The sequence below is a fragment of the Podarcis melisellensis genome (genome assembly GCF_964234715.1).
Source record: "Podarcis melisellensis genome assembly, chromosome: 2".
Lineage (NCBI taxonomy): Eukaryota > Metazoa > Chordata > Lepidosauria > Squamata > Lacertidae > Podarcis > Podarcis melisellensis.
Genome location: NC_138529.1, coordinates 51,822,320 through 51,848,711, shown reverse-complemented (window position 1 = coordinate 51,848,711; position 26,392 = coordinate 51,822,320). Strand labels below are relative to the sequence as shown.

Below are 26,392 nucleotides of genomic sequence, written 5' to 3'. Positions count from 1 at the left end.
AAAGTTACTACCACATTGGTAGGACAACACTCACTGATTGTGTATTATTTTGAACATGGACAAAGGCCAGGGTCTATGCTGGCTAACAATTTTGTTGAGTACAGAGGTAGATCTATTGATACCAGTACAAAGGGGTCTTCACTGTGACATTAAAATTGGTTTACCATACATGAAAAGATAAGTAGTAGCAATGAAGTAGGTATGTCAGGCATACTGAAATTACAGTGAAATGTTGATGATTGGTGAACAGAGTATTAGAACCTGGGTTCAAATCTTAATTCTTCCCAGGTGGCTTTTGGGGGGGTGGGCAGAAAGATTTGGTCTGCCCTGGTTTTCAGAAATAATAGCAGCCTACCCCTCACAGGATCACACTATAAATAAGGATTGCAAAACATAATCAATAAGCAGTGGATTAAAAGTACTATAAACAATGTCTGTGCTTCTTAAAACAGTTGACCAACAACCACCAACTCATTTGGGGTGACACAACTCATTTGGGGTGGCAAATAGAGCACTCTTGCCATTGTTTTTAGCAGCATAGTGTTTTCATGTGACTGGACTTAAAATATTGTATCAAGAATGTGAATGTCAGATATGAAAAAAATAAGGCTAGGAAATAGAGAACTAATACACCCCCATCTCTGGGGGAAACATGTCAGTTAAGGCAAATGAAACTCATGAATGTAATGCAGAAACCCAGTCTTTTGATCCCCCCCCCTCTTGATTTCCCCAAGAATTTGGCAACTGCCACTAATTAAACAGCACAAATTAAGTTTGGCAGCCATTAGGATCCTGCTCGACGCTGCAGTATGCCAGGCACCATGACTAAGAGTGAATTCACACGTTGAACAGGGTGGTTTTTTTCTGCAACCAGAGAGCATAGTATACTAACTAACTTTATATGCACACATTTTAACATGGGACACATTTAAAATGCAACCCCTAATGAGAGGATTGTACCATGTACCCTGTGCAACACTTGGATAGGCTCAAAGGCAATTGGGAGCAATTTGGTGAATTTGCTCCATCTGCGGGAACTTTGCACACTATAAGAGGCTATGTTTTCTGTGATTAGCAGTTTCCTTTCACTGTATTAGTTAAGTGATTTCAGAAGTGATGGGGGAAGATAGCTTTCCTTTGCTCTACATCATTCAAGTTCCCCCACCCATCACACTTCTCCCACCCATCCCCAAATACTTGTTACATAACTGAGATAAGGCAACTTATGAACCCAGTATCAAATGCAAACCACACATTCACACTCTGGGCCTTTGAGGAAAGGAATCTGATGGAGAATTACCACCTGAACTGTAGGTACAAATATAATAGCAAAGATGAACTTGCTCTTTGCTTTCCTGTAGGGTAGGGTTGCCATATTTCAAGAGGTAAAAATTCGGACACAAAAAGTTGTTGAGCTTTTTTTAGGATTGAAGCCAGAGCCTGGAGCCTTATTTTTTAAAAATAAAAATACCAAAATCCAGGACATTTTCTTTAAAATGTAAAATCCCCCCAGAGGGGCATGGAGGACCACCAAAAGAGGACATGTCCTGGAATTCCCAGACGTATGGCAACCCTACCGCAGGGCAAAATTGAGAAAGGCAGCAAATCTAAAATAGCATCCTGTGATCTCCTTCTGTCTGCAACATTTTCCAAAGGAATCTCATCTTTAGCTTCTTGAGAGTAGTTAATGGGAACTGTTTTAAATATTGGCAGCAGAAAAATAAAGTGGACAGTGAAGTAATGGCATTGACAGCAATTTGAGGCCACAATTAGGAAAATTATATTGCAATGCTTAAATAACCTCAGTGCTAAAAAAAGAAAAGTGTAAAATTGAAACTAGGACCGAGTTGTCTTCAACAAGGCTTTCTCACAATTTAAAATAAGTTCACCTAATTGTCATTGAGGGATATTTTGTCTTCTACAAATTATAACCCTTTGTTAAAATACACACGCTCCAATTCAGGGTTGCTCTTTTGGATCTTGGCTTGTAATTCTGGCTCCAGACGAGTTACAGACATGGAACTGAGCAAAAGAAAAATAGAAGAGACGTCACATACAACCCATGATCAAATTTCATACATGCAAGTGGTGAAGCTTTAAGATGATGATTTATTTTTTTAAAAAGTTGGAATTTATATCAAATATGATTTTGTACTAAGGGTACTTCATTATCAATTCTAAAAGTATTTTCTTGCACTTCAAATAGTCCCTGTTCAACATTATGAGCCACAGAAGAAGATTTTCAAGTTTTTGCTTGGCTGTTTTGCTTGGCTAAAGTTAACTGGTGAGGTATGTTAATGTGTCAGCCAGGAAAATGCGCTTTACATGAACCATTAAGCTTTCACTTATAAATTAAACTTGGCCTAACAGTTCGTGTATCACCAACAGGTCTTTAAAACTGATTGCTAACATTTTAATTGCATTCACTCTTAATAATAAAAAACAGTTTAGCATGTGTGAAAACAAAGGCATGCAGTTAAAATCAAAAACTGTGTCACAGAACTCTTTAACATGTCAACACCAGAGAATACCCACCTAAGCGTGATAAATTCTGATCCCTCTCAAGCTAAGCCTGGAACTGCTTTGGCTATATGCAACTCATAGGCTTTTTCGAAGCCAAGAGGGGAAATAATGTTAACAATCAAACTGCTTTGAGTTAAATCGGCATTCATGTGCCAGAAGAGAAGCAGCAGGGGGATTTCTGGTTCCACGAAAGAACCTTGATCAATCCATGAAGTTTATATTTATTGATCCCAGCAAATGGGAGTCAAACTTTGTTTATGTAGCTTCCTTTAGAGCTCAATGCAGAAGCAAACATATCCCTTATACAAGGTGGCACAAAGGACCACAGTGTTGCAACAGGGAACACCAAAGCTGTTCATCTTCAACAGAAAGACATTCCAGGTGCCTCTGTAAAGTTTCCCCCCATGATCCTATACTGGCTTGCAGGATAAAGCACTTCAGTGTGAAGAAGCTCTTAGGGAATCTATGGCATCCTTCCCCACAGCAGCCCATTAGTAATCTGGCTGAATGACTGTAGAGCATAACCCCAGTGGGTGGCTACAGAAAACAACCAAGAAACTGCCTGTGGTGATGAGAAAGAAGGCAGGAAGACTGCTGTGCTTCTTCTCCTGGGCTTCCTCTGGGTGGTGAAGAAGGAGTGATTATTATATAAGCAACACCACCAACCACTAGGTGGTGGTGTTCCATGCACGTAGCCCTTAGTTAAGGTTTTATGTATTGTCTGTTGTTGCATTGTCTTGGATCTGTTTCTCTAAAGAACAGACCTGTGTTGGAGGTCTGTGCTGTTGATTTAACTGACAGTAATTTATTCTAAGCTGATATGGCAGTAACAAGGGGAGAGTTTGGGACCACCAATCTGCATAGGAACAAGGTAACCCACTGCTGAAAGTCCCACTCCTAAGTAAAAGGAGTTGAAGAGGCATCAGAGTGGTTTCTCATTGGCTGGGAAACAACAGCATCACCTTCCTCACATAGTCATGAATGAGAAAGTGTTTCAAGACAGAATCAGGGCTCCCCCCCCCCCCGGAACTCAGTTCCAGGTGGGCGCCATTGTCATTATAAGAGAACAAGGCGGGTGTTCATGGTGAGTTCTGGCACCGCTTTTTCTAGAAAAATAGCAGGAACTACAAGTGAATGGGGTGAAGGCGAGGAAAATGAACGTGAGAAAAATCTGATCTTACTATGCCAGGCAGGATTAGAACAGAAGTGCTACCCAACCTGCTTCCTCAGAGCTAGGCAAGAGCAGACTTTGGGCTGGGAACCTATCCTAATAATAAGGCCATTTTGAAAATTTCTTACTTCCAGTCTTAAAAAAAAGAGGGGGGGGGGGTTATGTTCTGACTTCTGGAATGTCTCTCTGCTCATAGTCATAGAAATGATGATGACTCTTTGTTTTCTATTTTTTTTGCAATGTGCTCAGCATACTCTTACCTCTCACCATAGCCCAAAGTATTTTTTTAAAAACACACACACACACATTACCTTTTTTGTGGAAATAATGCACAGCACAGAGGTGTTGCGAACACCAAACTGGAAAAGACAAGCATTAAGTTAGGTTATTTGAGGGTAACTGTCCTCAAAGTACGAACTGGCCTCTTTCAAATGTGCAGATAGTTTCAAAGCACCTTAAAATCCTAACTCTGGACATCAATATTAAAAGCACAGATATTGCAGCAAAAGGTTTCATGGGCTAAAGTCCGCTTCATCAGATGCATGGAACTCCCCCTTGTTTCTTTCCTTTGCTCTTGCGTCACTTTCTTTATGTGCTACACTCAATTTATTTACTATTCAACAGAGCTGATAGTAATGAACACAGTTCTGATATGGGAGGCTTGAAAAGGAACCACTGGGAGATTTGTAAAGGGTTCTGTGAGACTCCTCCCTACCCAGTTGGAGTTCCAAAACTTGGAGGTTTAAATGGGGAGCAGGATAAGGCTCACAAAGCCTTTTCCAAGTCCCACCATATTGGGGACTTTAAAGGAAAGGCAGGAGGCAGCCCTATGCTCTCATTTGAGCCTCTGGAGAAGACAATGTCTTAAACCTCGTTGAAGTAGCTTCTGTGTGCAAGCTGTTTCCATGGGTGCTTTTGCACAGGCCAGTAATCCCCACACAGCTGATGAAACCCTGTCCTCCCACCTATCAGCTGATAACCCCTTGGTGGGCCAGGATTGGCCTGTGGACTAGAAGTTCCTTGACTCCGTACTATGACATGCCGTTTCCCCCTCTGGGCTTATATGGCCCCCCGTTCCTCCCCTTTGGTTTGCTCTGTATCTTCCCCAACCGAGACGAAGTCAGCCTATTCCAGAAGCTCAAGGTCTGCTTTTTTTTGCATTGCTTGCCCAGTAGCTGCTTTGGGAAAAGGTTATCATAGCACTTTCTCCAAGTTATTTGCCTTAGTCTTAAAGAGAGGCTTTGATGGCCTCATTGTGCCAAAGTCAAAACTACACATTATGCTTAATGTGTAGCATGCAGGTATTGTCTCTGCTGAACCAGATACCAGATCAAAGTCCCATCTAGTCTAGTATTTGGTCCTCACAGACAGCAATCAGATGACTCTGTGAAGCAACTAGCTTTTCTTTGATTACAGCTGAACCTGGTGGGTTATTTTTGGATGGGGTCATAGGGGAAGAGGGAAAGGACAATCCTATTCTTTCCACATGTTGTGATCTCAATAGCAATTGCCCCTCCCACCATTGCTGGAATTAAAGAAAACACAAGATACACAGCCACACTGCACACATGAAGCGCAATGTGCAATTCCCCATTTTGGGTTCAAAATCAACATCTTTCACAGAAGGAAACATTGTTATGATAACCACAACCATATCCCCATGAATTCATTTTTATTTATTTTTTTACTCACCAGAAGCCAACTAAACCCACTTGAATGGGGGCACTCATCCATGGAAACCTCTGCGTTTTAAAAGAAATGTGACATGATGAAATGAGATATTTCCTCTCACCACATATGTACTATTCACATTCTTGGGTCCAGACCTTTTCAAAGCACATGGACTCTGAAAATTTATGCAAAATGGAGAAGGCATGCTTGAACACACACCTAACTACTATGGGTTCTGCAAACATTCCCAGCCTTAGAGTCAGATGTTATAGCCTCCAAGGTCAATAGGCACACACACACCCCGACTTTGCTGATTAGTCCATGTGTTCTTAGCAGCAGGACAGATTTCTAAAAGTAGGGCAGTATTATAATACCACACACAGAGTGTGTTTAAGGGATGAAAGCAGTCCTTTCCTGCAATTAGATGAATTACTTTTGTAAAATTCCACTGAAAGCACTGCCATTGCTATAGGGGGAAAGGCTTGGGCCTTCAGGTTTTGAAAATGTTCATTGCTGTTATCCATTAAAACCCTGGGATGGGTGCTTTAGAGGTTGTTATATAGTTGTAGTAAAAATACACACATCAGGAAGTACTGAGGAATCACTCAGACAATGTGAGCAATGTTAGGACTTTCTATAACATGTGATCCCATATTGCATTTGTTAAATAATGCAAAAGGATTAATTCCAATGTATATTTTAAAGTTGCACCGAATTTCTTTTTTAAAGAATTGCAAGTGTCACTTAAAGAGAAACTGGGGCAGGGGTTGCATTCTGTGGTATTTCTCTATAAGCAAGAGTAATATAATCCTACCCCTACCCTCACTTTGGGGAAAAATATTTTAAAAACTTCATAAAAACTGATAAACAAGCCTCCCCTTTTCCCATTATCAACCGTTGTTCCTGTGTCAGTAAGGAACAGCTATTCTTTGGGAATTATTATAACATCTAAAAAACCCAATGCATTGTTTCACAGCATACAAATCCTATGCACAGTTTATTGTCACATCATCAAGCAAAACTAATCTTGCAACAATTAATCATTTAAGGGATATTATAAAGATGCTGTGTTAAGACTTCTACCAGAAAGTAAATGCTAATGAAACCAAATCACAGCAAGCCTCTTCTATATTGAATTTGCTTCTGTTACTAAAAACAATCATTCCCTTTCATATATGGTATCATAAACAGGATGAAGATTAAAAGTAAAATAGTTAATTGGTTAGAATTACAATGGATGTGTGCAATTATAATTTTCAGGTAAAAAGCATTCCACAAACTGCTATTGTATTAAGGATCAGAATGAAGTGTTAAATAGTTGGAAATAAGCAGCAAATGTGGAACTATAGATTTTGTGCTTTAGATATGAGGGAAAGAGGCAGGGAAAATATTCTGTGCATATTTACTCAGAAGTAAGACCCACTATGTTCACTGGGGCTTACTCCTAGGGAATTAATGTAGATGAACAAGCCTTTAGGATCGGAGTGACTATATTGAACAGCTCATCAGTTCCCAGATTAGACATATGACATATACAAGGGATCTTTAACAATGCCTAAATGTATCACATCCACAGATGTGGACAGCTAAGGTTACTGGGGCTCTCTCTGCACTGCAGGAATCCAAAGCCACAAAGTTGTTGCCTGTGAGTCAGGTAGTCAAGGAACAAATGACAGCTTTAAACTTCAAGGATGGTGCGGCATGTAATGATGCAGCACTTACATCTCTCTGGAAACTGGGCAGATGGCAGAACTCCAGCCAGCCAAAGGACTCCTGTTTACTTCTTATTGCACCACAGTTTATGATCAACCAGACACCAGCAGATGCCACCCAATGGAATCATAACAAAAGGGCAGAGGATAGAACTCTGCACTGGAGATGTTCTAACACCGAATGCAAGATGACACTGTATTTCTCAAAGCTGTTGTTCGGAAATGGTTCATTTTTTGTACGATGAACAGTTTTGTGTAGGGCTGCCTCTTGGACACAAGGGCAATCTAAAGCTTGTTTTAAGTTTGTTGTTGCACAGAATCATGAGAAACAACAGCAGGCAGTCTCTTTTTCTAAGCATTTGCATTGGGGCTCATAGCACCATTCAAGTCAGCTACCATTTTCAGATAGAGCAGGCGCACAAAAACATTCCTATATGTGGGAACAAGAGGAGCCACTGATGCTCAACAGACACATGGGTGTTTAAATGTATTTCTCAGATGCATGGGGCCGGCTCATACTAGCTGGAAACCTTTACTCAAGTTTGGTGAGCTTGTAACACTTAGCCTCCCACAACTGTGAGAACTGGAGCATCTGTGTGGGTGCGGTAAATGGGGCCAAAATTACTCTGTCTTAAGACTCAGGTCTAACCAGGAACATTGGCACCTGCCTTTTAGCAAGTTGGATCATATTGCCTATGCTGATTGGGAGTGACTTTCATGGACTCCAGACAGTAGTCTCTTTCAGTGCCAGTTTGCTGGAGATTGAATCTGGGACATTCTTCATGAAAACAGACACTCTGCCGCTGAACTATGGCCCACATCCTATTACTACCTTTAATGAGATAAAGTCAGCATGAAATGGCTTTTCTGCTTGTTCCTTCATCTGTTCCCTGGCTGAGGACAAAAGCAAGTGCTGCCAGGCTGCTGCTCAAATTAAAATCACGTACTTTTCTCAAACTCCCAGTGATTAAAATGCCAGGCATGTTTGGGGCTGCTGTCATTTCTTTCTACTATGGTGCAGCCAACTCCTCGTGCTCCATATTCACCACTGCTCTCAGGGGAACTATCTGCTTTTATTTGGGGAGTCACATTTGGAAAGCTTCAGCCATTTCCATGACTCAGCAAGATTCACTACAGTTATATTTACTACAGTTATAGAAGGACAGCCACCTGGAGCTAGAAACATATAACGCCAGTCTTGAAAGACCTACACTGTCTCCCAGTATGTTTCCAAGCACAATTCAAAGGCTTGGTGCTGACCTTTAAAGCCCTAAATGGCCTCGGCCCAGTATATCTGAAGGAGCATCTCCACCCCCATCGTCCAACCTGGACCCTGAGGTCCAGCTCCAAGGGCCTTTTGGCAGTTCCCTCACTCCGAGAAATAAGGTTGCAGGGAACCAGGCAGAGGGCCTTCTTGGTAGTGGCACCTGCCCTGTGGAACGCCCTCCCATCAGATGTCAAGGAAATAAACAACTATCTGACTTTTAGAAGACATCTGAAGGCAGCCCTGTTTAGAGAAGTTTTTAATGTTTGAAGTTTTATTGTGTTTTTAATATTCTCTTGGGAGCCGACCAGAGTGGCTGGGGAAATTCAGCCAGATGGATGGGGTATAAATAAAAAATTACTACTATTATTCTTAGAAAGGAAGGCAATGTTTCTGCGGCAAGATTCAAAGAAATGAAGACCTTCACAGAATCCCTCTTTTCCTTCTCTTTGTCTGAACCTTTAAAGTAAAGATTTTTTTTCTTAGGCTGAGTGAACAAGAGCTATTATCTGGAATGGTGGGAAAATGCTAAAGCCTGTATGCATTAATAAAGCAGGTTGTAGATGGTGTCAGAGTAGTGCAAGTAATGAACTTTAAGCTGACATGCCGAAGCTGCTTATTTTATTTAAAAAAGAAGTGCAGTTCATTGCTCAATGGATCCAGGGCTGATCAATAGCAAGTCTTATAATTAACTAGCTGTAGAGCAATGATTCACCTGAGCTCACAGTCCATGAGGCAGAGAGGGGGCAGGGAGGAGCAGGAAAACATAAAGGGAGTCATGATGGTGTCAAAGAACACTGAACAGTCACTGAAGGGCTCTTTCAGATGTGCTGATCTGAAAAAATTACAACATCTTCATGTTGATTAAACTACATACACGCCAATGGAGACTTTGCTTGACATATGGCATTCTCTTTTCATTAGCCATTGCAAGAAATATCACTGAACCAACAGAAATGCTCATCACGTAACTTGTCAGTCAAATGCAAACAATGTTAACTCCAAAATGTGTAATATGCTTAAGCAAACATCCCTGCTTCTTCCAACATATTCAAGTCCCCCACTGGAATTCTACAGAGAATATTTCTTATTTGCTGATGGATGGGGATAAATACACTTACACATTATGTTTCCATCAAAATAAAAATAAAAATCCTTCCAGTAGCACTTTAGAGACCAACTAAGTTTGTTATTGGTATGAGCTTTCATGTGCATGCACACTTCTTCAGATCCAAGGAATTTTTTTATTTTGTTTTGACTATTGCAGACCAACACGGCTACCTACCTGTAACTAGAATTATGTTTCCATATTTGCTTTAGCAGCCCAGAGGATTAGACAACATTTCATTGTGCAACACAGCGCCCAGTGTGCTGGGGGCTATGTGTGCTAGAATGTAGACATTTGTGAAGTCCAGTGGATTTTAGCAAATAAATTTAACTGACTGACTGACTCTTCGAACATGATGCAGTGAATTCCACATACATAACCTATTTCAGCTAAGACTTCATATCAATCTAGGAGACTTGGATCAAACTCTCTCTAAGTCACTAGGTAACCTCAGGCAAGTAGCTGTCTGTCAGTGGGGATAATGATGGCCTATATAGCATAACTGATATTTAATGAACTATGTCCCTAGAAAATTATTCTTACTTCAATGTTGCCAGAAAAAAAATTATGGGAGGGATTCACTCATGAACCCTGTCAGCAGAAGCCCTGTGCTTGCCCTAGGTGAGATTAATATCTTACAATGACACTGAATTCCCCGACATACAGAATGTTACATGAAAAGAGCAGCATCTCAGGGAATCGCATAGGTTGGCAACAGTGTGTGGTGCTGGTAATATTCTTGATGTTTAGTCCATCAGCAAGAGCCTAAGAAGCATGGAGGCCACTTTAATGATTACTCCCTTATATGCACAAGCCACTTATATGCACAAAAATCCAAAAAGAGCCCTGCTGAATCAGACCCGTGGCCCATCTAGTCCAGCATCCTGTTCTCAGTGGCCAACCAGATGCCTGTGGGAAGCCTGCAAGCAGGACATGAGCGCCGGAGCATCTGCCCATCTTCGATTCCCAGCAAGTGGTATTCAGAGGCATACTATATTTCAGGCAGGTGACTCCAGGCCACCACAAACCTCTCACTCTGCCCCAAATAAGCAAATTTACAGCAGGATGGAAAAAGTCATCTGACGATGTAGGGAGCTGCCATGCAGTACTCCATTTATGCATGACAGCCGTTGCCATACGGATCAATTTTAACTTAAAGCAGCTTCCATGTGACAGCATACTTCATGTACATCAGCTTCGAATTAGGTCCTTGCGGGAGATGTCATGCATCTGAAAATAACCCTGACTTTTGGCATAAACGCTTTAATCAGCATATATCTTCTTGTTACAATTTATGAAAGCAATGGTGTGGATCTAATTTGCACAATGGAATGAAGAGCTTTCACATCCCCCTCCCCCAACCCCTTGTTTTATTCACAAACAAAAATGTTCCCCAGAGCAGGACAGGGAATAACAGCAGATTTTCTCTTTTTCTTTTTATTGCTCTGTGAATGGCTATTTCATTAAAACTGATCTCTTAATTGTACTGGCTGTAAGAAGGAAATTAATATATCTTCAAGAGCTTAGGCTTACCTTTAAAAATGCCTTCTTTTCCAAAGAATTCATTATGAACGGGGGAATGGCTACAAAAACAAAGAATGAAATGCTTAAGCCTTAGCAAACTATGTATACAGAGCACTTTCTAATAACAGGTATGCTTCAATGAGTTTACTGGTAGTGTATAGCTTTCCTGAGGCACTCTATTAATATGCATAAATAAATTAGCAATGTATGGAGATGAAAAAGGGTTATAAAGAGATGAGGGAGAATGTGCACATGAAGTTTCACAAGAGATATAATTAATTAAAAAAAGATTTTAATAATATTTGATGGTCAGCTAGAGCAATGGCTACAATATCAACAGTGCATTGCAGATACATTGTAAAAATAAATAAAACTCTGCCATGTTTCTCTACAATATCTTTTATGTGTGAGCCATTAGCTGTTCAAATCTAATGTACTGAAGCCAAAGTTCTTAGAAGGGCATGATTTCAATCACTACTTATGCTTAGCTGAAGGTGAACTAACCCATGCCAGGAGCAGCCATAAGGATCCGTGAGATAACCACCTGCACAATGGCCTGTTGGGCAGCTTTGGAAGATTCACCCAATCGGTTTCCATTTTCGTCTGTAATGGGAATACCATACTTTAGTTCCCTGTTGGGTTTTAAAAAAAGAAAAGAAAAAAGCTGAACAATTGTGAAAGGTTACTCTTTAAGGGCATTATATGCTCAAATTGTTTATGTTCCTAAAGTTACGTTCCAGAACATTTGTTAATCATTTGTAAACTTCAACAACAGCCCTGCTTTGTTTTTCGTTACATTCATAAGAGCTGGTTTGCACATGATGCTCAAGCAATGCTATGGCTTTGTGCAAATGCTAGAGATTGGATTGTGGCCACTGTGCTCCTCTCCCAGTCCTCCTCCTGCTGCGCCACTGAAAGCTAAGCCATGGATTGGTTTAGCACAGGGTGGGGAATCTTTGCTGGCTGGCGGGCCAGATCTCTATCTCCCCCACCCCTGCCTGGCCAAAGTGTGAGTGTTGAAGGCACACTCTGATCCACCCATCAGCTGTTGTGTGGGTAGGAACTTACCTTTCTGGATTCAAGGAACAACTTGGGAGTTTTAAGCTCTCGATTGCTCCTTTGAAGTCTTGCCCTTACCTGCACCACACCTGCTGTCATGACATCAGGTGTGGGGTGGGTGAGGCTTCCTGAAAGTGGCTTCCTCTGCAGGCTGGACTCTGCAGGAGTCACATCCAATTTCAGTCAAAGCTGGAGAAGAATTCAGGACTATTTAAAGCTTGTGCCAGCTTTGAAATGAGCTTTAATAAGCCTCTGAATTTCCTTTCAGAGTCTGGCTTGGAACAAATTTTGCAGCATCCCTCCTAAGCCAAGAGGTGCTCTGTAGCACATGCTAGATTTTTATCTTACCTTTGCCTCATTAATGGGATATTTATGCAGTTAGCAGCAGCTACAGCAGCAAAAGGAACAAAACGTCCTATAAGAGGTGAGACATGCTGTGAAAAAAGAAGTAAGAGTTACCTGAAGATGGACAAACCCCACCAATCCTCAGCCACTCTAAAATATCATCTTAAGTATTGTTTTGTGAAAAGCTGATCTTAAGAATCTATGCCAACACATCAGAGAATATATGTTGCCTGAAGCTAGAATCTTTTGAGAACACTGGTATAGACTGTACCTTTTAAAAAATGAGAGTGGTTTCTCAACTGTATTCCAGTGACATAAAAATCAGTGGCGTAGCGTGGGTTGTCAGCACCCGGGGCAAGGCAAGTAATTTGCGCCCCCTAACCCGTGGATTTGCGCCCCCTAACCTTAACCCTAACCCCCTAACCCGTGGATGTTGCGCCCGGCCCCCCTGCACCCCCCACGCTACGCCACTGATAAAAATATTTTAGAACAGAAATGTTGAGTTATAATCACTCCCAGAAATCAGGTTAAGTTTTTGATGAAATGCCATTTAGGGAAGCTATATGATCATATTTTTTTTTTTAAAAAAACCCTCTATCTTTCTCTTTGAAAAATAGTTGCAGTCATTCTGTGAAAGCTTTTTGAAGTGTAGCCATCTTAGAGTATGTCAGCAAACACAGCAGGGTGTCTCATGTTTTCTTGAAGATTTATTGCAGCAGAAGCTTTCCCAGGCAACATCCTACTTCATCAGATGCATGACATGGACAGTGAAGATATGCACATGTTAAACGTTTTGGGGTTGGAGATAAAAATGACCTTTAAACACCTCTTTAAAATGTATACCAAAGCTTTATTTTTGTTTTGTTCTGCGCATCGCTCAGTTTTTATTTGTGATATACGATCACATTTTGCTTTTATCTAGCTTTTAGGAAAATGTATTATTATTATATTTGTATTAGTTAATGTTGTTTCATTGTTTCTATGTAAACTGCTTAGATTTTTATTATACAAGCAGTATAAACTATTTATAAAGAAATCTAAAGTGGATTTCATGCAAGAATCAGAAACAGCACATTATCTGAATATCAGTTGCAAGAGACCTCGCCCTAGAAACTGCGACTATATTTTCGGTGAGGTGGTAAATCCAAGCCTGGGCTCACATAACTGTTGTACAAAGAAAGTTGGAAGTTCCAGAAACTGCTAGGGAAAATGCAAGGCTAGAACACTTCTCCCTGACATCTAATTTCTGTGTGCTGACATATTCAAAGGTATAAAAATGAATCAGTACTGAAGTGAAGCAAACAGGATTCAGTCACAAGAGACTGATAAACCCACAGATGAAAAGATTAAGTGGGCTCCTGAATATGCAAGGTCGTGTCACAATAAATGCATTGGCTTTTAAGGTGCCACAATAACCCTTGTTACTCCTCGTGCGTATGGAAATCATTAACTAAAAGTTTCCACAACAATCAAAACTCTTTCTCAAAGCAAAACGGAGGAAATGATTAAATACCTTTGTTAGTGCGTTAAGTCCTAGAGCAGTTGCAACAGCACCTGTGGTGGCAGAAACATAGGCTGTTCCCAGCTGGCTAAAACAAAAATAAGAATGTTTGTGTGCGCACAATAGCCGTATATGTTACATCGCACATGTTCCAATTATGTAAGCACAACTGGCATGGTACTGTAATATGTTCTCCTGGCTGAAAGACAAAACTGTACCGGAATATAATGTCAAGGCATCTAGTGGGGTTACAAACTTTTCCCTTTCCCACTTATGATGCTAAGTGGCTGACTCCTAAGTGATCTATATGTTCTATATCCACAGTTGGGAGGCGGTATGTCTCAGAATGCCAGTCACTGGGAATCACATGTGAGGAGTGCTATTGCCCTCAGGTTCCAGCTTCTGGCTTCCCATAGGCATCCGGTTAGCCACTGCGATGGCAGGATGCTGGCCTCTGACCCCATCCAGCATGACTTCTATATTATTGGGTACCAAACTGACAGCTGGGTGGTGTACACCTGTACTCTGATGATGGACTCAGTAGAAGCATCGTGCTTAGACTGAGGGCTGAGATCTTATAGCTGAGTGGTAGAGCATGTGGTTTTTGTATGCAACACATCCTCATCTCAGTCCTTGGTACATTCCGTTTAAAAGATCTCACTCAGAGACCCACTGTCAGTCATGCCATATGATAGTAGGTTAGACAGGCTAATGGGCTAACAATATAAAGCTGCCTCATACGTTTGACAGTTCACTATGTTTAGAAGCATGATAGAAGCTTCAGATATCCTTGTAGCTTCAGATATCCTTGTAGACTCTTCCTCTGCAGAATGAGCCATGGCTTTCTTTTTGCAGCTATTTCCTCTGCCAGCTCTACTATACGGTGAACTATGCCAGTCCATTTATCAGAGAGCAGGAGGATCTAGGTGCATGGACAGACTGTCCTTTTCATGAAGGAGAAAAAATACAAAGGGTCCTCAAGGTACTAATTTTGGGGCTGGAGCCTTAACAAAAGTCTAACAACGTTCATCATCTCGGCCCCCAAACAGGGTCCCCCACCCCAATCGGGTCTAATGCCATCATAAGCTGGCAAGGAGACTGAGTAACCTTGAGCCATCTTCACCAGAGGCAGATAGATCACCTCAGAATATCTTGGGAAGTAATTCACTTCATTTCTTACATTTATATCCAGCTCAGCACCACATACACAAGGCTCTCAAGTGCTCTCCCACCCAGGCAGTGACCAGACCCAGAGGTGCTTAGCTTCAAAAAAGTTGCTTCACTGTGTGCCTTTACACTCTGATACCGGTCAGAAACTGGTTATACCTAAAGCAACTGGAAGGATAAAGAGCAGTGGTGGGGAACCTCAGGGCCCCCAGATATCGCTGGGCTCCCACCAGCTCTAGCCAGCATGGCCAAGGATCAGAGACAAAGGAAACCACAGTCTGACAACATGTAGAGGGCTTCAGGTTCCTCAGCTCTGATGCAAAGACTTCCGAGCATGTAATTATGGTATATCTGTCTGTCTGTCTGTCTGTCTCTCTCTCTCTCTCTCTCTCTCTCTCTCTCTCTCTCTCTCTCTCTCTCACACACACACACACACAACCTCTGAGTGTGCAAGCTTAGGATGTCAAGCAACACTGAGTGGCTGTACTGTGACCACTTGTATCCTACTGGCAGTTCTGCTCCTACATTCAAGAACATCATCTTCGTTCTGCTCTTGTCACGTCTGGGCAACATCTTTTGGTCTTCTGCCTCAATGTTTCCCAGATGTGCTTGACTAGATGAATAATTCTCAAGACATTTAGAAGACCCCACCAGAACCAGACAACTTCATGGACTATAGAAGTGAAGCACACATGCCTGTTTGAAATGCTCTGATCCCATACCAGCTGCAATCCATAGTAGATGTCTAGAATGCATTAGTAGCCTAATTTAGTCATTCAAATTATGCAGATATGACCTTGGGTGATTATCTACATGCAAATAACTTGTTTTTAGTACCAGACAGAAGTAACTAGGCAGCCATGCATCTAGTAATATCTCGCATATATTACTGAGGCGGTGTACGTGAAGTGCTTGGAATGCTCACTATATGCATGTTACATATTAATGTTATTAAATTAGCATCACTTCGATTTCCCCATTATAGTTTACCTTGTGCTTACATGTCGTCACGTCAAGCCAGTCTATGAAAAACCACATTGCAAATTTAATAATAATCCAAACTAGGCAATCTGGGATCCATTATTATTACAGCTGCTGGAAGCCATTCAGAAGAAGCAGGGGACCTCTCTTGCCTTGGGCATGAATTCCTCAGAGCAGGGCAGAATACAGGGCTGTTTCAAATATGCAGGGCCTGGCTGCGGCTCAAAAACTAAACCTTACTGCCGGCTCCACAACCAATTACCACCCTCATCCCAAGCTTTAGGGAAGATGATTTAGGGCAGGGATGACCAGCCCCCACGATTTGGGGAGCTAACCATTTTTTTCTGGTTGGGCAAGGCCCCATCAATTTGATGGCTGCTATTAAAAGTGGGGGAAAGCACTAACATAGACCCAGTGCTGGGATGGGCAGAGCCCATCACTGTGAGGGAGATGCAAGCAGTCTCCTCCCCAGTCATCAGACTGATCGTTTTAGGAGTTCAGAGAGGGAGTTGACCACACCCCCTCTAGTGATCACAGATAAGCCGAGTAGGGGAGAGTGTTGGACTGTGTGTGTGCATGTGAGAATGTGGACTGGCGCACACACTGCTGGCATGTGGTCAAGGGTGAATGTGGCTTCTTTTTGGGGGAGGGGGCAAAACAAGTTAGCCACCCCTGCTTTAGTGACTGGTCACTTCATCAGTCTTGTGAGCTATTTTGGCTTTCATCAAAGATAACACTGCCTGCATATCACATTACACTAATTAGAGCATAACTGTAACTCAGAGAGATTACATGTGCAAAATATTTAAGCATTTTCTCAGGCCGTTCACATCATAGCACAGAATTTAGTTCTAAACTAGAGCAGATATCGTAATTCAAGGTTTTTGAATTTTCTGCCTGGTGTGGCTTAAATACCTTACCTGACAGTAATTGGAGCATCTCCACTCCTGTTGGTGTAATTTACGATGGCATTGAACGACTGGTTAATCCACTGCCAGAAGACCACTGCTGGAGTAGTTCTTAAAAACAAAAAGTACCACCAATTTTATTTAAAGTGATGAGATTAAGACAATCAAATGCTGTTGGGCTGATTATTCTTCATCACACTCCCCCCAAAGATTATTCTGTAAAGGATCAGCCAAATCAGTCTTTTGAACAGTTTCTTCACAAAATGATAGCTTTCCTACATGAAATGTAGAAATGCACAGGTCTTCTTGAGGAAACTGTTCCAGTTTGAGTACTGAAATAAGTTAAGATTCTATTAGATGTACCTGTTCAGTTACAATAATGTAAAACTTGAAGTGCTTTTCCCAGGTACAGAGCTATGTTATTTGACAAACATTTCTAGCTCAGATTTAGAGAGTCACATAGATTATTAAAATGTAAATTTAATATCAGGTGGTTTTTATCCTGTAAGACTTGACAAAAAAGCCAATTACTATAATTCAAGTGGGAAGGTAGTGATAATCATGGTTAAAGGAAAATTTGATACTTCATCTTCCAATCAGTAGCTCGCATTCTGAAGTTCAAGAGTTCTCAGATTGAATTTTCTCTACTTTGCTTTCTTTTGAAGGTAAATAACCAAACCAATATGTGAAAAATATAAGGGAGCAGAAGAAACCCAAAATGTTCATTTTAACTGTTTTTTGAAACATTCGAAGTATACAACATCACTCACTTGGGCTGCAGCAGCACTAAAACCCTTTAGAGTACACAAAGTTGTTACAACCAGTGTCAGTAGGACTATGGCCTGCAAATTGGATTTCTCAATTGCATATTTATGTCACTCATGTACTATCATGCATTACTTACCTATAAAAGGTCATCATGCAGCCAGTAATGGTCATATTCATGGGCACCTGAGCAGACATGCGGCCAATTAGAACCATCTTTTCCCCAGTATCTGGATGGAAGGCTGAATCGTAGATATATTTCGCCCTCCATAGTTCATCTTCTGTTAATCCAGGGCATGCAATTCCTTGTCTTGGGGCAAATGGAAATATATGTGAATATTTAATTATAAATATGACGTTAAGGTCCAAAACTTAAGTAATCACACAAAAGATTGGCACATATCTTCTCTGCAGCAGCTTAGCATAAGAACCTCTGTGTCCCTTTCCATCATCATAACTGCTCTTTCTCATGTCAGCATAGTCACAGGAGTACTGCAGGTAGGTCAGCTGGCTCACATTGAATTTTGTTCATGCAATTGTGCATCAAAGGGCAAGGCCCTAAGGAGAAAATAGTCACTGCTTGTTTGCAAAATTGACTTCTGGCATTCTACTCCAAAATATTTTATCATTCCCTTACATTCCACCCCATCTTCCCTTCTTCCTCACTACTGACAACAAAGTTTAATTCCTCATTCCTAAATGTTCATTGCAGAAGGCCTTTTCCTCTCAAGCAACCATGTTTAGGAGCACCCCAATTGTTGTAGCTCTTGGCACGCTGCCTGGATAGCTCAGCTGGTTAGAGTGTGGTGCTAATAATGTGAAGGTTGCAGGTTGGATCCCCGTATGGGACAGCTGCATATTCCTGCACTGCAGAGGGTTGGACTTTCAGTGGTTCTCAACCTGTGGGTCCCCAGATGTTGTTGGACTACAACTACCATCATCCCTGAGCTCTGGCCTTGCTAGCTAGGGGTGATGGGAGTTGTAGTTCAACAACATCTGGGAGCCCACAGGTTGATAAAGGCTGGGACTCACTAGATGATCCTCAGGGTCCCTTCCAACTCTATCATTCTTTGATTCTATGATCTGACCACACTGTAAAAACCAATTAGCACCTGGAACACGGCGCATGCCAGCTCTGATCAGCAGTTACAATTCATGATGGTGGATGCCTCTGGACTGGTATTTTATGGCGTTCTGCCTCATATTCTTGACACAGTAATAGCGTATTGCTCTCTGGAGGGGTTTATAGCACAACAGAGGCAAGGCAGAAATAAACCAGATCATTTTTTTTGTATAGGAAGTTATGGGATTTCAGCAGGCAGTGACAGGATATGACCTGATTGAAAACAAAGAACTGTCACCACCCCAACGTGTTTTCAGGCACAAACAGGATTGAAAGTGGGATTGCATATGTCAGCCTCGATAGCATGAGCACAAAAATAATGAATGCACAATAAAAGGGATGTCTGGAAGGGCTGGTCATAATGCATAAATACACACCCACATCTACACACCCACGTATCACAGAGGCTGATTCTTACACTGTGTACCTATTTCCCCCCTCTAACATCAGCATAGAACTCCCTTTTGATGATAACATCTGTACACCATGTTTGCAAGAGGGTGTCTTAAGGAGGCCTGTGGGATTCTCTTCTCATTTAAGACTTCCTGAAATTCAAGCTGGGGACTCTTCTTGACCAGACACTACAAGAGTTGCTTTTTTTGAAGAGAGTGGGGGCTGGGTACCATTTTCTACTGCAAGTGGCTATTTTATTTTACTCTTTTTACATTATGCCTCGAGTATTCTCAACTACGATATGATACGATATCTTTATTGTCATTGTCCCATACAGAACAATGAAATTGAGCCCTTGGGATTAAATTAGGGTGCTTTTTTAAAATAAACATTTACCTGTAATCATGCACAATTTTTCTTGCTTTTTCTAGCTGCTCATTGGACAACAAAATATTCCTAGGATCAGTGACAGTGAAGAAATGGCTCGCTCGTCCAATAAACGTACTTTGATCCCAGCGAGGCTCTTTGATATTGATGTTGAATGGTATATCGGCTGACATTTTTTCAAGAACACTAAATAAGAAACAGAGACAGAAGCAGTTTTCAGTTTCACAGTTCTTGGCTTCCTGCGTTTATCTGGATCCCTTCAGATTTCTGGTTCTCTGCCACAGATCTCTGAACTCTTGTTGAAAATCAGAGATCACTCAGCCCAGTGATGCAGTCAAATGCTGAAATAGCACTTGTGCTACATCTCCAATAACAGGATATTTGACCAGAGTTTTCAATAGAAAACCCTGCTTGCAACATGGATGAGATCATGCTAAAAGTAGGTCAAGATGTCCCACAAAGCTTTTGTTGGATGCCCTTGTCTGTTTTGTAATCTTCCCATCATATTTAATTTTCTATTCATAACAGCAGAAAAGTTTATTGCAGCTCACTTGAGGATGAAACAGTGTGTGTATCTGCTTACAAAATTATTTGAGATATATGCATTAATGACTGTATTGGATTTTACTTTCCCCTAGTCATCTTAAAGATGCAGTTAGCAGAAGGCAGCAAAATAACTACGGGCATGTTGTCCATAGGGTCAGAAACTAATCCAACGCACAGATCTCACAGACTTCTCATTATTTCTCACCCATGCCTTAAAGATGCAGGTAACCTCTGAAGAAGCATACTACACAATTTCTGTGCATGTGTGTATACATGTGCACATGGATATGAAAAATGAAAGCAGGTGCCATTTATTCTTCTATCACCTGCAACAACAATATGCTGAGCTCTCATTCCTTCATCGGGGGGGGGGGGGGCTGCATCAAAAATGCCAGTGGGTACTAGAGATAGTCCAATGCCTACCAGTCGACAATACTAAAAAACGAAGGTGTTTATCTTGAGGGTTACAAATTTGCTAGTTGTTGATGGTTTTATTCGTGAAAGACACAAAAGCTTGTCCTGCCTACTCCCATATCAGCATTATCAGTCAAGCTTGGATTCTCATAGACAAGCCAAACCACAAACACACCTTTTCATTGTCTCCTGGTTGTAGGGGACATTTCCTTAGAATCGGAAAGGCTTGCTGAAGTTTCTAATCTGAAACCTTATCATAGGACAAGATCTCCACTGGCCAATATTCACTCAGTTAAAAAACCCAAAAAAACTCCAAGAAAAAAAAAATCCAGTTACCCTAGACAGTTTAATTGCATTGCTGAACTTGGCTCCAACTTATCTTTCTTATTGTTTTAAAACCGCAACTGCTTATGCCATAATTGACAGACAGTGTGAGCTACCATTTCCCATCTTTGAATCACTGAAGCTGGCCAATGTACTGCCCAAGGTAGGGATCCAAAGAGACAATTTGAATGCCTGGTAATCTTCCTCATGTGCAAAGGATTGCATTTTTTTGCTGATAGCAGAAACCGCTCATGCTCCACTGAAAGCTGCTCTAGAGTATGCAATCAGGCAAGTTTAGATTCTGGATGTAAATAACTAGCTCTCTTTAGATAGTAATGTGTATTACTTCACACACTTCTAATTGTGGTGAGACAGCCCAGTTATATTTGGGAACCCTTCTGATTATTCATAGGCAGACTTGGTGTACATGCGGAAGCAGCTTTGCAGTTCTCTGGATTCCAGCTGCAATCTCCAAGATTGAAAGAGAACCTCAGAATTAACTATACCTGTGTATTGCATTTGGAAAAGGTAGGGCATATAGGATTTCAATGGCTGTTCCAGAACCGCAAAGTCTTTGGGAAACAGTACAGTGTATGCATTTTGTTGAAGCCAGGGTTAAACTGGCTGGTTAAACTTGAGCTGGCGAATAGCCTGAATGTTTGAAAGGTTACAGGGTCTTACCAACACAAAATGTAGGAGATCAGTAACACAAGTGTAAAATCTAATCTAGTTTCAAAATGAAATGCAAGTCTTGAACAAAGTTCAGCCAAATGCTTTTAGTATGAAAGAGTACATATAACAGCACAAAAGGAGACTTTAGACCTTGTTTAAAGGTCAACAATGTACCTGCAATGAAACTCCAGTAGCAATCAGAAATTAGTTCTCTTTTAAAAATAAAAACTTTCTATTGTATAATATGGTTGCAAGACACAGCTGGTACATGGAAATGCATTATTTTCCACAGCAATATACTGCATGATTAGAGCTGAAAACATTTACGTACATCCATCTAGTTTAAACTACATTTTTCAGACTGGAGTGTTATAATCAGATTAGTGTGTTTTGGGTATATATGTTTATTGCTTGCCTGGAATGAATTTTGCTTATGAAATGTCCATTCAGCTTCTGAAGGACACAGGAGCTGACACTGACTCGAGAAGACCAAATAATCCACAAAACCCAGTACCTGGCTATAACAAACAATAACACTGATGTAGTTAATTGCGTTTTTCAAAATGCTTCATGTACTTTATAGAAGGGGTGGAGAACCTGTGGCCACCAAGAAGTTATTGGACTCCAACTTCCAACAGTCTCAGCCAGCATGCCCAATGGTCAGGGATGATGGAAGTGGCAGTCAAATAACATCTGAAGGACCACAGCCCCCACCCCACCCCATCCATGCCTTATAATATTGTAAGGATTACCTACATAATGCAACAAAAACAACAAGGAAAGCAGCAGTTACCAGTTACCAGCCTCTGAAGCCACAGCAAATGCTGTGATTCTCTAGCAGTTTGACTTGGCCCTTGGAGGCGCAGGCCATTGTCTTTTGAGACAGATTAATACCAACATTATTTTTTTTACAAATATAGTGGTGGGGATTTAGTAGTTTGCATAAAGCAATCTAACAAATTCACTGCAGGAGCAGGATTCCAAGAAGCAATGGGCAAACTCTGCTTAGCTCATTCAAAATGAGCTCAGTTATTTAAGAGCTTTCTTGGAGGATTCTTAGAAGAAGAAGAAAGCTTATCTCTTTTCTGAGAGTTCTCTTGTGGCTTGCAGCCAAGAAGTCTTGCTCATTCATTTTTTTTGGGTGCAAGGATACATTAATCACAGCCAAGACTTAGCTGTAACGTCCCCCACCTCATATAACTGATAAGAACGCTTCTCTAGGCCCATCCACAGTTTAACTACAGTCACATGGACAAAAGCAAAAGAATGTTTTACTGCTGAGGGCCATATTGCCTTAGGATTAATCTGTCAGGGGCTGTATGTGGTCAGAGAGTCATGGAGGGCTGTACTTTGCCCCCTGGGGGTCCCCACCCCTGAACAAGTTGCTGTAAAAAGCTATTCCAAGTATGCCAACCAAAGAGCAAATTACTAAGAGTTAATAACCACCCTGACGGTATCAGTGCAATGCACTACAGCCACGCGGAACAAGCAAGTCTAAAATTAAAGTGATGAAATTCAACACAAACACTCCTACCCTTTCTACCAACTACTTTTCTGGCCATCTTGTCACGGCAGGAGGGTTCAGGTACACTGGGAAGGTTACGCAGAATAGCTTAAGAACAACAAGCACCATGCAATGGGACAGGTAACAAATCCACCAAGGTTCCTGCCTCCTCTGAGCAATTTTAGTTTTCCCCTCCCCTGCTTCTAATGAAAATCAACTCGTGGCATTTCTAAAGAAGGTGCCATTCAGAACTTCGAGGCTACGGGTGTCAGACTTCATTTGCTTCACTTGACAAAACTGTGCCCTGCCTGCAGCTCCAGTCTGAGAAAACCAGCAGCCCAGCTGATGGCTGGGAAAGAGGAGTGGTGCACCACATCCATCAAGCTAGGGAGGCAAACAGCCCGCCCCTCCAATGTTACTTTCACTTAAAATCAGCTTGCCCTGGCATTTTTCTGCACCAGCCGCTTTGTCTGCAATATACACTTCCCCACAGTGCGCTAGGAGGAGCCTACGAAGCAAAGGAAGACAGAAGTCAGGAAGAGGGTCTGCAACATCAGTATTACCAGATGCAATTTATAGGAGGGTGGGAGAAGTCCCCACGTAACCTAGCAACAAAAATTACAGCTCCCGTATAATTCCCACTGCCGAGGCAGCCTGCACAGCAGCAAAGCAGCCATCTTTGGTGTGTAACTTAGCGGGAGATTTCATCATTCCGCGCTGAAGTCACCTCCAGATGTTCGCGGTTCACAGCAGTCCCTGCCAGCGCAGCAACTTCACACGAAAACCTGTTCTCCGCAGTGACACATTTCTCTTAGCCGAGCCCGGACAGCCTCCCCGACGGCTTTACCCTTTCCTTTCCTAATGCAACTCCAGCAAACGAGGTTCTTGGGGAGAATGGCCGCGTCTTTCCCCTTCCTAACAACGTGGCCGTGGGAAATTATTAATTGTAAAAGCGCACACACCGTAATCCGGTCTATGAGGTCCATTTAACGCAAAATCAGGCAGCTGGAAGAAGGGAGAAAGCGATCAGTACCCAAACGAACGTCTCTTTCTCTTATTTATTCTTTTTTTAAAAAAAACCTAAACCAATACTTTTAGATCCATCTACTGGGAACGCACACATAACCGAGAGGGACATTTTGGGTTAGTCGCTGAGCTCACTGAATAGATGCACACGGTATACAGGAGGACAGGAAAAGTGGGTTAGCTAAACGGGCATTGCAATGCCACATTGCATCAAGGGTGCCAACTTGAATAAAATATTGGGGGGCCCATGTATGCCCCGCCCCGCATCATCGATCACAAGACACGGCGCACGCGTACCGTTGGAGTGGAAATGCCCATCAACCGGGGGGGGGGCACTCAAATATTTTATTGGGAGGCCGAAGCGACCTTGGCTCCTATGGATTGTATTTTGGGGGAGAGGCTACTGTTGTAGGCAGATGCACCCTCGGGGAAGAGGATGCCTCTAGCGCGCTCGAGAGACGGGCACCGGGGAGAAAGGGAGGCGTAGCTCTCCGTCATCTGCAGAGACGCAGTAGCTGCGGGGCGCCAAGCCGGCCTCCCTCCCTGCACCCGCTTCGGGGGATGGAGAGCGAGGAGGGTCACCCCCCACTTCGGGGCTGCTGGCTGGGTGCAGCGCCGTCGAAGGAGCGCCTACCTCCCGAGTGGCCAGGGATGGGGAGAGAGAGGTGCTTCTGGTTGCTGCCCAGGGTTACTCACGGCGCCCGCTGCGCGCCCCGCTCCACGGCTGCCTCCCGCACGTCCGCGCCGGCTCCAGTCCGATAGGCGCGCCAAAGCCCGCCGGAAGAAATTCAGGAGGCAGCGAGCTAGCGAGCGAGCGGCGGCGGCTGCAGAGCGGGCCAAGCCGGGGTGGGAGGGGCGAGCAGCGTCCGGACCGCCCCCTCGGGAGGGAAGGGAAAGGAAGAGGAGGGCGCGCCAGGGGAGGAGGAGAAGGGAGGCGAGGTGGCGCCGTGGCGGAAGGCTGCCTTCGCTCGCTCCAGGCACCCGGGCCTGGCGCCGCGAGGGAGAGCCAAAAGGTGAAGCGTTGCCCGCCTCTGCGGTGCTCAGCACGTGGGGAGGAGGGGCGGGATGGACCCCGCAAGCCCCACCCCCGACCGGGATTTTAGCTGAATCAGCCCCCCCCCCCGCGCCCGGCTTCTTAGAAAAACATGTGAGGGCAGCGCTCTGCCCGGTGTTTGGAGTGGGGTAGGGGATCGCCAGGCTTCTCCATGGCAGCTTGGGCCTCAACATGCCCCGCTCGCTTTCTCTTTCCTATTTAACGCGGACTTACCCTTCCAGCAGCAAATCATGGGATTGTGGAGTTGGAAGGGACCCTTAGGATCATCTAGCTCAACCCCCTGCAATTTCAGGAATATGCAGCTGTGCCATACCGGGATCGAACCTGCAACCTTGGCATTATCAGCGCCATGCTCGATAACGTCTAACCAGCTGAGCTATGCGCTGACAAATATGTTGCCAGTGTTTGAGATGTCTCCTCGTGGCTCGTTTTCATATTAAATTCCCGTCGGGAAGTGCTCCTGTTTTCGTTCGGAAGCTGTTTCTGGCAAGGGCATCTTTTAAGTGTAAAAAGTTACAATTGTAGTCATTTGTAACTTTTTTAGACTTAAAAAAATAAATCAGAGTGTCTTCTGTTCACAGGGGATACAGTACATAAGAAATTATTGAGCTGATTTTCACAATCCTATTTGAGGCCAACCAAATGAATAGCTTCTTAGCAACATTGGGATTATTGGTTTCTTTGCTGAGAGCATTAAGTAGCCTGGAGATAGTCCGATGAAAACGACAGAGGGAAAATCAGGACAAAAATGAGTATGTCACAGTCTTGCATAAGCTCATCTCTTCTTTTGTAACTAGTTGAAAAGGTGATGACCCTGTTAAAGCTAAACAAGTGTGTGCTGAGCTTGCAGGTTTCAGTTTAATTGCTGCTTAACTCTGCCGAATTTATAGTAAATCAGAAAACCAGCACTGCTGACCTAAGCACCCTGGAATTACACTGAAGATTGCAATGGAATTTGCTTTTAAGTGTTAAGGCATAAGGCAATATACACATTCACTTACCAGAACTGTGTTTTGATATGTGTGTGAAAGGCCACATTTTCAGGGGTATCTGAGTAAGGAGATGCTGAATAACAACTCTGTGATGCAGGCCTGCTGTTTGCATTTATATCTCTTTAGAACTACAGCCTCCCTGGCCATTGTAGCTAACATCCATTTCTTCAAGATGACTGATTCATGCATATAAGCCCTGGCAATTCAAATAAACTATCGGAAAACTCCTTTAAGAACATAAGACAAGCCCTTCTGGCA

General features: G+C 42.6%; 1 protein-coding gene across 5 annotated transcripts; it reads right to left on the bottom strand.

The window, feature by feature from the left end:
- Window positions 1-711: 711 nt before the first annotated feature.
- SFXN1 (sideroflexin 1) lies at window positions 712-25,457 on the bottom strand. 5 transcript variants are annotated; one of them, XM_081900132.1, is made up of 11 exons: window positions 25,356-25,457; window positions 19,612-19,788; window positions 17,839-18,009; window positions 16,947-17,045; window positions 13,891-13,966; window positions 12,381-12,466; window positions 11,478-11,605; window positions 10,983-11,032; window positions 5,387-5,436; window positions 4,006-4,053; window positions 712-2,022 (listed from the first exon to the last, which is right to left on the bottom strand). In XM_081900132.1, the coding sequence occupies exons 2-11, from the start codon at window positions 19,773-19,775 to the stop codon at window positions 1,926-1,928; spliced, it is 969 nt and encodes a 322-aa protein (XP_081756258.1). In that variant the 5' UTR covers window positions 19,776-19,788; window positions 25,356-25,457; the 3' UTR covers window positions 712-1,925. The 5 variants fall into 5 exon arrangements, 4 of the variants coding, with proteins under 4 accessions (XP_081756258.1, XP_081756256.1, XP_081756255.1 ...); XM_081900130.1 differs by lacking the exon at window positions 25,356-25,457 and adding an exon at window positions 24,785-24,891; XM_081900129.1 differs by lacking the exon at window positions 25,356-25,457 and adding an exon at window positions 24,723-24,852.
- Window positions 25,458-26,392: the final 935 nt, after the last annotated feature.